This window comes from Panulirus ornatus, chromosome 2 (genome assembly GCF_036320965.1).
Source record: "Panulirus ornatus isolate Po-2019 chromosome 2, ASM3632096v1, whole genome shotgun sequence".
In the NCBI taxonomy this organism is placed as follows: Eukaryota; Metazoa; Arthropoda; class Malacostraca; order Decapoda; family Palinuridae; genus Panulirus; species Panulirus ornatus.
In genome coordinates, this window is record NC_092225.1 from 32,628,161 (window position 1) to 32,641,084 (window position 12,924).

The 12,924-nt window shown below is 42.6% G+C and overlaps 1 protein-coding gene across 1 annotated transcript in view; it reads left to right on the forward strand.

Moving 5' to 3' along the window:
- LOC139756019 (probable glutamate receptor) overlaps window positions 1-7,948 on the forward strand; it is a 34,532-nt gene extending 26,584 nt beyond the window's left edge. Inside the window, exon 7 of the mRNA XM_071674963.1 lies at window positions 4,338-7,948. Within this exon, the coding sequence (XP_071531064.1) occupies window positions 4,338-4,547 (210 nt within the window). The 3' untranslated portion in view covers window positions 4,548-7,948. The remainder of the gene's footprint in view (window positions 1-4,337) is intronic.
- The last annotated feature ends 4,976 nt before the right edge of the window (window positions 7,949-12,924 follow it).

Here is a 12,924-nt window from a genome sequence, read left to right on the forward strand (position 1 = left end):
TCCATGGTTGTTTAATTTGTTTATGGATGGGGTTGTTAGGGAGGTGAATGCAAGAGTTTTGGAAAGAGGGGCAAGTATGAAGTCTGTTGGGGATGAGAGAGCTTGGGAAGTGAGTCAGTTGTTGTTCGCTGATGATACAGCGCTGGTGGCTGATTCATGTGAGAAACTGCAGAAGCTGGTGACTGAGTTTGGTAAAGTGTGTGAAAGAAGAAAGTTAAGAGTAAATGTGAATAAGAGCAAGGTTATTAGGTACAGTAGGGTTGAGGGTCAAGTCAATTGGGAGGTAAGTTTGAATGGAGAAAAACTGGAGGAAGTGAAGTGTTTTAGATATCTTGGAGTGGATCTGGCAGCGGATGGAACCATGGAAGCGGAAGTGGATCATAGGGTGGGGGAGGGGGCGAAAATTCTGGGAGCCTTGAAGAATGTGTGGAAGTCGAGAACATTGTCTCGGAAAGCAAAAATGGGTATGTTTGAAGGAATAGTGTTCCAACAATGTTGTACGGTTGCGAGGCGTGGGCTATGGATAGAGTTGTGCGCAGGAGGATGGATGTGCTGGAAATGAGATGTTTGAGGACAATGTGTGGTGTGAGGTGGTTTGATCGAGTAAGTAACGTAAGGGTAAGAGAGATGTGTGGAAATAAAAAGAGCGTGGTTGAGAGAGCAGAAGAGGGTGTTTTGAAATGGTTTGGGCACATGGAGAGAATGAGTGTGGAAAGATTGACCAAGAGGATATATGTGTCGGAGGTGGAGGGAACGAGGAGAAGAGGGAGACCAAATTGGAGGTGGAGAGATGGAGTGAAAAAGATTTTGTGTGATCGGGGCCTGAACATGCAGGAGGGTGAAAGGAGGGCAAGGAATAGAGTGAATTGGAGCGATGTGGTATACCGGGGTTGACGTGCTGTCAGTGGATTGAATCAAGGCATGTGAAGCGTCTGGGGTAAACCATGGAAAGCTGTGTAGGTATGTATATTTGCGTGTGTGGACGTATGTATATACATGTGTATGTGGGTGGGTTGGGCCATTTCTTTCGTCTGTTTCCTTGCGCTACCTCGCAAACGCGGGAGACAGCGACAAAGAAAAAAGAAAAAAAAAAAAAAAAATATATATATATATATATATATATATATATATATATATATATATATATATATATATATATATATATATATATATATATATATATATTGACAGGCGCGCGAAAGAGAGACTTTAGGATGTTAATGTGCTGAGAGGTGCAACTGGAGGGATGTCTGATCATTATCTTGTGGAGGCTAAGGTGAAGATTGGTATGGGTTTTCAGAAAAGAAGAGTGAATGTTGGGGTGAAGAGGGTGGTGAGAGTAAGTGAGCTTGGGAAGGAGACTTGTGTGAGGAAGTACCAGGAGAGACTGAGTACAGAATGGGAAAAGGTGAGAACAATGGAAGTAAGGGGAGTGGGGGAGGAATGGGATGTATTTAGGGAATCAGTGATGGATTGCGCAAAAGATGCTTGTGGCATGAGAAGAGTGGGAGGTGGGTTGATTAGAAAGGGTAGTGAGTGGTGGGATGAAGAAGTAAGATTATTAGTGAAAGAGAAGAGAGAGGCATTTGGACGATTTTTGCAGGGAAAAAATGCAATTGAGTGGGAGATGTATAAAAGAAAGAGACAGGAGGTCAAGAGAAAGGTGCAAGAGGTGAAAAAGAGGGCAAATGAGAGTTGGGGTGAGAGAGTATCATTAAATTTTAGGGAGAATAAAAAAGATGTTCTGGAAGGAGGTAAATAAAGTGCGTAAGACAAGGGAGCAAATGGGAACTTCAGTGACGAGCGCAAATGGGGAGGTGATAACAAGTAGTGGTGATGTGAGAAGGAGATGGAGAGAGTATTTTGAAGGTTTGTTGAATGTGTTTGATGATAGAGTGGCAGATATTGGGTGTTTTGGTCGAGGTGGTGTGCAAAGTGAGAGGGTTAGGGAAAATGATTTGGTAAACAGAGAAGAGGTAGTAAAAGCTTTGCGGAAGATGAAAGCCGGCAAGGCAGCAGGTTTGGATGGTATTGCAGTGGAATTTACTAAAAAAGGGGGTGACTGTATTATTGACTGGTTGGTAAGGTTATTTAATGTATGTATGACTCATGGTGAGGTGCCTGAGGATCGGCGGAATGCGTGCATAGTGCCATTGTACAAAGGCAAAGGGAATAAGAGTGAGTGCTCAAATTACAGAGGTATAAGTTTGTTGAGTATTCCTGGTAAATTGTATGGGAGGGTATTGATTGAGAGGGTGAAGGCATGTACAGAGCATCAGATTGGGGAAGAGCAGTGTGGTTTCAGAAGTGGTAGAGGATGTGTGGATCAGGTGTTTGCTTTGAAAAATGTATGTGAGAAATACTTAGGAAAGCAAATGGATTTGTATGTAGCATTTATGGATCTGGAGAAGGCATATGATAGAGTTGATAGAGATGCTCTGTGGAAGGTATTAAGAATATATGGTGTGGGAGGAAAGTTGTTAGAAGCAGTGAAAAGTTTTTATCGAGGATGTAAGGCATGTGTACATGTAGGAAGAGAGGAAAGTGATTGGTTCTCAGTGAATGTAGGTTTGCGGCAGGGGTGTGTGATGTCTCCATGGTTGTTTAAATTGTTTATGGATGGGGTTGTTAGGGAGGTGAATGCAAGAGTTTTGGAAAGAGGGGCAAGTATGAAGTCTGTTGTGGATGAGAGAGCTTGGGAAGTGAGTCAGTTGTTGTTCGCTGATGATACAGCGCTGGTAGCTGATTCATGTGAGAAACTGCAGAAGCTGGTGACTGAGTTTGGTAAAGTGTGTGAAAGAAGAAAGTTAAGAGTAAATGTGAATAAGAGCAAGGTAATTAGGTACAGTAGGGTTGAGGGTCAAGTCAATTGGGAGGTAAGTTTGAATGGAGAAAAACTGGAGGAAGTAAAGTGTTTTAGATATCTGGGAGTGGATCTGGCAGCGGATGGAACCATGGAAGCGGAAGTGTATCATAGGGTGGGGGAGGGGGCCAAAATCCTGGGAGCCTTGAGGAATGTGTGGAAGTCGAGAACATTATCTCGGAAAGCAAAAATGGGTATGTTTGAAGGAATGGTGGTTCCAACAATGTTGTATGGTTGCGAGGCGTGGGCTATGGATAGAGTTGTGCGCAGAAGGATGGATGTGCTGGAAATGAGATGTTTGAGGACAATGTGTGGTGTGAGGTGGTTTGATCGAGTAAGTAACGTAAGGGTAAGAGAGATGTGTGGAAATAAAAAGAGCGTGGTTGAGAGAGCAGAAGAAGGTGTTTTGAAATGGTTTGGGCACATGGAGAGAATGAGTGAGGAAAGATTGACCAAGAGGATATATGTGTCGGAGGTGGAGGGAACGAGAAGAGGGAGACCAATTTGGAGGTGGAAAGATGGAGTGAAAAAGATTTTGTGTGATCGGGGCCTGAACATGCAGGAGGGTGAAAGGAGGGCAAGGAATAGAGTGAATTGGATCGATGTGGTATACCGGGGTTGACGTGCTGTCAGTTGATTGAATCAAGGCATGTGAAGCGTCTGGGGTAAACCATGGAAAGCTGTGTAGGTATGTATATTTGCGTGTGTGGACGTATGTATATACATGTGTATGTGGGTGGGTTGGGCCATTTCTTTCGTCTGTTTCCTTGCGCTACCTCGCAAACGCGGGAGACAACGACAAAAAAAAAGATATATATATATATATATATATATATATATATATATATATATATATATATATATATATATATGTGTGTGTGTGTGTGTGTGTGTGTGTGTGTGTTGATAACCATGAGGAAAACAGAACACGATAAGTTCCCAAGCGCACTTTCGTGTAATGATCACATCGTCAGGGGAGATACAAGAATGAGCTAGAAGACGCAGAACAATCAGTTGATATACAAGGGAGAGACGTAGCTAAGACGTCATTGGTAACTCAGCGTTACCGGATGGTGTTAGATCACAACCATCGGTAACGCTACCTGGCTGTGAACTAACCTTTGATACGTATACAGAAGTCGGCCAACTGGTTATAATTTGACATGTTACCTATACATAAGTAGATTACCTGGCACGTGACAAAGTGTGGTCTGCTCCACATCATCAAATTACCTAAAATCATCAGACGAATGCTATAACTCTACAGGTGTACATTTCACACGCTCATCATACTGCAAAAATATTTACGAGACATTCTTGATTTGTTTCGAATTGCTCCCTGAACTCTACAGCAGATTCAAATGGTTATGTTTTTTCAACCGGAAAGATAAACACTGATAACCTATGACAACTCATTCCATGCTTACGATGCTAAATGACTTTGATTCCTTCTGATGACGTTCATCTGTTACAGGAAGGTAAGGAGTCAACTCTGCGACCCCTGACTCTTGCACACCTTCAAGGAGCTTTTTTCGTCTTGGCGATGGGTCTTCTATCCGGGTTCTTGGCTTTCCTACTGGAATACAAGTTAGGAGACGTAACCTCGGTATATGGACCAGCAGACACCACCAATAAGCACAGTACCATCCTTACCCTTAGGATAATCTTCAACCCTTCAACTTGAACAAGACGTATTCCATCATATTATTTCTCCCCTTATTTATATATATATATATATATATATATATATATTCCAATGAGTCCACGAGGAAAATGAAACACGATATGTTCCCAAGTGCACTTTCGTGTAACAATCACATCATCAGGGGAGATACAAGAAAGAAATATAAGTCAGTGGATATACAACGAAGAGACGTAGCTAGAACGATATTTGGTAAACAAGTGATTTCCAATATATATATGGACACAACAGTAAAGTGATTTGTCTGGATCTTTTTATGAATTATGGCAGGTTTAAATGTCGTCTGCTAGTTTCAGTGTGTCGCCACCACACTCCCTTAATATTACCACGCTTTCCCTCCCTGGCTACCAAACTCTGCCTCCACCACCATTCCCTCTTCCATTACTACCACACCCTCCCTGGTTTCCACTCCCTCTCTCCTTGGTCAACACACCCTCCCTCACAACCACTACTGTTCCCCTCCTTGGATACCTCACCCTCCCTCACTACCACCACTCCCTCCATCTCTGGCAGTCACTAATATAACTACTAACCCCTACCAGTTTGCCCCTCCATACCCTTCATATTGCCGGCACAACCTTCCACCTCAACGATAACATAATGCTTGTCGATATGTCACTCCAGCAGCCATTAATTTGTATCCTGCCAAGGATATGGAAATTGCTGACAACAGTTATATGTATGGGCTTGTCATCATATTTCTGACAACTTCCCCCACGTATCTGCAGACAAAGGACGACGCCATATATATATTATATTCTTTATCATATTTTGTCGCTGTCTCCCGTGTTAGCGAAGTAGCGCGAGGAAACAGACGAAAGAATGGCCCAACCCACCCACATACACATGTATATACATACGCGTCCACGCACGCAAATATACATACCTATACATCTCAACTTATACATATATATACACTCTCAGACATATGAATATAGACATATGTACATAATTCATAGTCTGCCCCTATTAATTCCCGTCGCCACACATGAAATAACAACCCCCTCCCCCCCAAATGTGCGCGAGGCAGAGCTAGGAAAAGACAACAAAGGCCACATTCGTTCACACAGTCTCTAGCTGTCATGTATAATGCACCGAAACCACAGCTCCCTTTCCACATCCAGGCCCCACAAAACTTTCCATGGTTTACCCCAGACGCTTCACATGCCCTGGTTCAATCTATTGACAGATCGTCGACCCCGGTATACCACATCGTTCCAATTCACTCTTTTCCTTGTGCGCCTTTCACCCTCCTGCATGTTCAGGCCCCGATTGCTCAAAATCTTTATCACTCCATCTTTCCACCTCCAATTTGGTCTCCCACTTCTCGTTCCCTCCACCTCTGACACATATATCCTCTTGGTCAATCTTTCTTTCCATGTGCCCAAACCATTTTAAAACACCCTCTTCTGCTCTGTCAACCACACACTTTTTGTTACCACACATCTCTCTTACCCTTTCATTACTTACTCGATCAAACCACCTCAAACCACATATTGTCCTCAAACATCTCATTTCCAGCACATCCACCCTCCTCCGCACAACTCTATTTATAGCCCACGCCTCGCAACCATATAACATTGTTGGAACCACTACTCCGTCAGACATACCCATTTTTGCTTTCCAAGATACCGTTCTCGATTTCCACATATTTTTCAACGTTACCATAACTTTCGCCCCCTCCCCCACCCCATGATTCACTTCCGCTTCCATGGTTCCATCCGCTGCCAAATCCACACCCAGATTTCTAAGACACTTCACCTCCTCCAGTTTTTTTCCATTTAAACTTACCTCCCAATTGACTTGTCCCTCAACCCTACTATACCTAACAACCTTGCTTTTATTCACATTTACTCTCAGCTTTCTTCTTTCACACACTTTACCAAACTCAGTCACCAGCTTCTGCAGTTTCTCACACGAATCAGCCACCAGCGCTGTATCATCAGCGACAACAACTGATTCACTTCCCAAGCTCTCTCATCCACAGCAGACTGCATACTTGCCCCCCTTTCCAAAACTCTTGCATTCACCTCCTTAACAACCCCATCCATAAACAAATCAAACAACCATGGAGACATCACGCACCCCTGCCGCAAACCAACACTCACTGAGAACAAATCACTTTCCTCTCTTCCTACACCCTCGATAAATATTTTCACTGCTTCTACGAACTTGCCTTCCACACCATATATTCTTAATACCTTCCACAGAGCATCTCTATCAACTCTTATCATATGCCTTCTCCAGATCCATAAATGCTACATACAAATCCATTTGTTTTTCTGAGTATTTCTCACATACATTCTTCAAAGCAAAGACCTGATCCACACATCCTATACCACTTCTGAAACCACACTGCTCTTCCCCAATCTGATGCTCTGTACACGCCTTCATCCTCTCAATCAATACCCTCCCATATAATTTACCAGGAATACTCAACAAACTTATACCTCTGTAATTTGAGCACTCACTCTTATCCCCTTTGCCTCTGTACAATGGCACTATGCAAGCATTCCGCCAATCCTCAGGCACCTCACCATGAATCATACATTACATAACCTTACCAACCAGTCAACAATACAGTCACCTCCTTTTTTGATAAATTCCACTGCAATACCATCCAAACCTGCTGCCTTGCCGGCTTTCATCTTCCGTAAAGCTTTTACTACCTCTTCTCTATTTACCAAATCATTTTCCCTAACCCTCTCACTTTGCACACCACCTCGACCAAAACACCCTATATCTGCCACTCTATCATCAAACACATTCAACAAACCTTCAAAATACTCACTCCATCTCCTTCTCACATCACCACTACTTGTTATCACCTCCCCATTAGCCCCCTTCACTGAAGTTCCCATTTGCTCCCTTGTCTTACGCACTTTATTTACCTTCTTCCAAAACATCTTTTTATTCTCCCTGAAATTTAATGATACTCTCTCACCCCAACTCTCATTTGCCCTCTTTTTCACCTCTTGCACCTTTCTCTTGACCTCCTGCCTCTTTCTTTTATACCTCTCCCACTCATTTGCATTTTTTCCCTGCAAAAATCGTTCAAATGCCTCCCTCTTCTCTTTCACTAATAATCTTACTTCTTCATCCCACCACTCACTACCTTTTCTAATCAACCCACCTCCCACGCTTCTCATGCCACAAGCATCTTTTGCGCAAGCCATCACTGCTTCCCTAAATACATCCCATTCCTCCCCCGCTCCCCTTACCTCCTTTGTTCTCACCTTTTTCCATTCTGTACTCAGTCTCCCCTGGTACTTCCTCACACAAGTCTCCTTCCCAAGCTCACTTACTCTCACCACTCTCTTCACCCCAACATTCTCTCTTCTTTTCTGAAAACCCCCACAAATCTTCACCTTCGCTTCCACAAGATAATGATCAGACATCCCTCCAGTTGCACCTCTCAGCGCATTAACATCCAAAAGTCTCTCTTTCGTGCGTCTATCAATTAACACGTAATCCAATAACTTTCTCTGGCCATCTCTCCTACTTACATACGTATACTTATGTATATCTCGCTTTTTTAAACCAGGTATTCCCAATCACCAGTCCTTTTTCAGCACATAAATCTACAAGATCTTCACCATTTCCATTTACAACACTGAACACTCCATGTATACCAATTATTCCCTCAACTGCCACATTACTCACCTTTGCATTCAAATCACACATCACTATAACCCGGCCTTGTGCATCAAAACCACTAACACACTCATTCAGCTGCTCCCAAAACACTTGCCTCTCATGATCTTTCTTCTCATGCCCAGGTGCATATGCACCAATAATCACCCATCTCTCTCCATCAACTTTCAGTTTTACCCATATCAATCTAGAATTTACTTTCTTACACTCTATCACATACTCCCACAATCCTGATTCAGGAGTAGTGCTACTCCTTCCCTTGCTCTTGTCCTCTCACTAACCCCTGACTTTACTCCCAAGACATTCCCAAACCACTCTTCCCCTTTACCCTTTAGCTTCGTTTTACTCAGCGCCAAAACATCCAGGTTCCTTTCCTCAAAATTACTACCTATCTCTCCTTTTTTCTCATCTTGGTTACATCCACACACATTTAGACACCCCAGTCTGAGCCTTCGAGGAGGATGAGCACTCCCCGCGTGACTCCTTCTGTTTCCCATTTCTAGAAGGTTAAGATACAAGGAGGGGAGGGTTTCTGGCACCCCGCTCCCGTCCCCTTTAGTCGCCTTCTACGACACGTGAGGAATGCGTGGGAAGTATTCTTAATCCCCTATCCCCAGGGATAATATATATATATATATATATATATATATATATATATATATATATATATATATATATATATATATATATATATATATATATATATATATATCCCTGGGGATAGGGGATTAAGAATACTTCCCACGTATTCCCTGCGTGTCGTAGAAGGCGACTAAAAGGGGAAGGAGCGGGGGGCTGGAAATCCTCCCCTCTTTTTTTTTTTTCCAAAAGAAGGAACAGAGGGGGCCAGGTGAGGATATTCCAAAAAAGGCCCAGTCCTCTGTTCTTAACGATACCTCGCTAACGCGGGAAATGGCGAATAGTTTAAAGGAAAAAAAAAAAAAGAAAAAAAAAAAAAAATATATATATATATATATATATATATATATATATATATATATATATATATATATATATTTATATATATATATATATATATATATATATATATATATATATATATATATATATATATATATATATATATATATATATATTTCTTTTTTTTTTTGCTTTGTCGCTGTCTCCCGCGTTTGCGAGGTAGCGCAAGGAAACAGACGAAAGAAATGGCCCAACCCACCCCCATACACATGTATATACATACGTCCACACACGGAAATATACATACCTACACAGCTTTCCATGGTATACCCCAGACGCTTCACATGCCCTGATTCAATCCACTGACAGCACGTCAACCCCGGTATACCACATCGATCCAATTCACTCTATTCCTTGCCCTCCTTTCACCCTCCTGCATGTTCAGGCCACGATCACACAAAAATATATGGTGTGGGAGGCAAGTTGTTAGAAGCAGTGAAAAGTTTTTATCGAGGATGTATGGCATGTGTACGTGTAGGAAGAGAGGAAAGTGATTGGTTCTCAGTGAATGTAGGTTTGCGGCAGGGGTGTGTGATGTCTCCATGGTTGTTTAATTTGTTTATGGATGGGGTTGTTAGGGAGGTGAATGCAAGAGTTTTGGAAAGAGGGGCAAGTATGAAGCCTGTTGGGGATGAGATAGATTGGGAAGTGAGTCAGTTGTTGTTCGCTGATGATACAGCGCTGGTGGCTGATTCATGTGAGAAACTGCAGAAGCTGGTGACTGAGTTTGGTAAAGTGTGTGAAAGAAGAAAGTTAAGGGTAAATGTGAATAAGAGCAAGGTAATTAGGTACAGTCGGGTTGAGGGTCAAGTCAATTGGGAGGTAAGTTTGAATGGAGAAAAACTGGAGGAAGTGAAGTGTTTTAGATAACTGGGAGTGGATCTGGCAGCGGATGGAACCATGGAAGCGGAAGTGAATCATAGGGTGGGGGAGGGGGCGAAAATCCTGGGAGCCTTGAAAAATGTGTGGAAGTCGAGAACATTATCTCGGAAAGCAAAAATGGGTATGTTTGAAGGAATAGTGGTTCCAACAATGTTGTATGGTTGCGAGGCGTGGGCTATGGATAGAGTTGTGCGCAGGAGGATGGATGTGCTGAAAATGAGATGTTTGAGGACAATGAGTGGTGTGAGGTGGTTTGATCGAGTAAGTAACGTAAGGGTAAGAGAGATGTGTGGAAATAAAAAGAGCGTGGTTGAGAGAGCAGAAGAGGGTGTTTTGAAATGGTTTGGGCACATGGAGAGAATGAGTGAGGAAAGATTGACCAAGAGGATATATGTGTCGGAGGTGGAGGGAACGAGGAGAAGTGGGAGACCAAATTGGAGGTGGAAAGATGGAGTGAAAAAGAATATATATATATATATATATATATATATTTTTTTTTTTTTCTTTTTTTTTTATACTTTGTCGCTGTCTCCCGCGTTTGCGAGGTAGCGCAAGGAAACAGACGAAAGAAATGGCCCAACCCCCCCATACACATGTATATACATACGTCCACACACGCAAATATACATACCTACACAGCTTTCCATGGTTTACCCCAGACGCTTCACATGCCTTGATTCAATCCACTGACAGCACGTCAACCCCGGTATACCACATCGCTCCAATTCACTCTATTCCTTGCCCTCCTTTCACCTTCCTGCATGTTCAGGCCCCGATCACACAAAATCTTTTTCACTCCATCTTTCCATCTCCAATTTGGTCTTCCTCTTCTCCTCGTTCCCTCCACCTCCGACACATATATCCTCTTGGTCAATCTTTCCTCACTCATTCTCTCCATGTGCCCAAACCACTTCAAAACACCCTCTTCTGCTCTCTCAACCACGCTCTTTTTATTTCCACACATCTCTCTTACCCTTACGTTACTCACTCGATCAAACCACCTCACACCACACATATATATATATATATATATATATATATATATATATATATATATATATATATATATATATATATATACTCTCAACTTTCTTCTTCCACACACTTTACCAAACTCAGTCACCAGCTTCTGCAGTTTCTCACATGAATCAGCCACCAGCGCTGTATCATCAGCGAACAACAACTGACTCACTTCCCAAGCTCTCTCATCCCCAACAGACTTCATACTTGCCCCTCTTTCCAGGACTCTTGCATTTACCTCCCTTACAACCCCATCCATAAACAAATTAAACAACCATGGAGACATCACACACCCCTGCCGCAAACCTACATTCACTGAGAACCAATCACTTTCCTCTCTTCCTACACGTACACATGCCTTACATCCTCGATAAAAACTTTTCACTGCTTCTAACAACTTGCCTCCCACACCATATATTCTTAATACCTTCCACAGAGCATCTCTATCAACTCTATCATATGCCTTCTCCAGATCCATAAATGCTACATACAAATCCATTTGCTTTTCTAAGTATTTCTCACATACATTCTTCAAAGCAAACACCTGATCCACACATCCTCTACCACTTCTGAAACCGCACTGCTCTTCCCCAATCTGATGCTCTGTATATGCCTTCACCCTCTCGATCAATACCCTCCCATATAATTTACCAGGAATACTCAACAAACTTATACCTCTGTAATTTGAGCACTCACTCTTATCCCCTTTGCCTTTGTACAATGGCACTATGCACGCATTCCGCCAATCCTCAGGCACCTCACCATGAGTCATACATACATTAAATAACTTTACCAACCAGTCAACAATACAGTCACCCCCTTTTTTAATAAATTCCACTGTAAATGTAAATGTAAATGTGAATAAGAGCAAGGTTATTAGGTACAGTAGGGGTGAGGGTCAAGTCAATTGGGAGGTGAGTTTGAATGGAGAAAAACTGGAGGAAGTGAAGTGTTTTAGATATCTGGGAGTGGATCTGTCAGCGGATGGAACCATGGAAGCGGAAGTGGATCATAGGGTGGGGGAGGGGGCGAAAATTTTGGGAGCCTTGAAAAATGTGTGGAAGTCGAGAACATTATCTCGGAAAGCGAAAATGGGTATGTTTGAGGGAATAGTGGTTCCAACAATGTTGTATGGTTGCGAGGCGTGGGCTATGGATAGAGATGTGCGCAGGAGGATGGATGTGCTGGAAATGAGATGTTTGAGGACAATGTGTGGTGTGAGGTGGTTTGATCGAGTAAGTAACGTAAGGGTAAGAGAGATGTGTGGAAATAAAAAGAGCGTGGTTGAGAGAGCAGAAGAGGGTGTTTTGAAATGGTTTGGGCACATGGAGAGAATGAGTGAGGAGAGATTGACCAAGAGGATATATGTGTCGGAGGTGGAGGGAACGAGGAGAAGAGGGAGACCAAATTGGAGGTGGAAAGATGGAGTGAAAAAGATTTTGTGTGATCGGGGCCTGAACATGCAGGAGGGTGAAAGGAGGGCAAGGAATAGAGTGAATTGGAGTCATGTGGTATACAGGGGTTGACGTGCTGTCAGTGGATTGAATCAAGGCATGTGAAGCGTCTGGGGTAAACCATGGAAAGCTGTGTAGGTATGTATATTTGCGTGTGTGGACGTGTGTATGTACATGTGTATGTGGGGGGGGGGGGGGTTGGGCCATTTCTTTCGTCTGTTTCCTTGCGCTACCTCGCAAACGCGGGAGACAGCGACAAAGTATAAAAAAAAAAAAATATATATATATATATATATTTATTTATTTATTTATTTATTATTCAATACATGTCTCGCTTTTAACTCAGTGAGTCTGGTGACTTTACATAA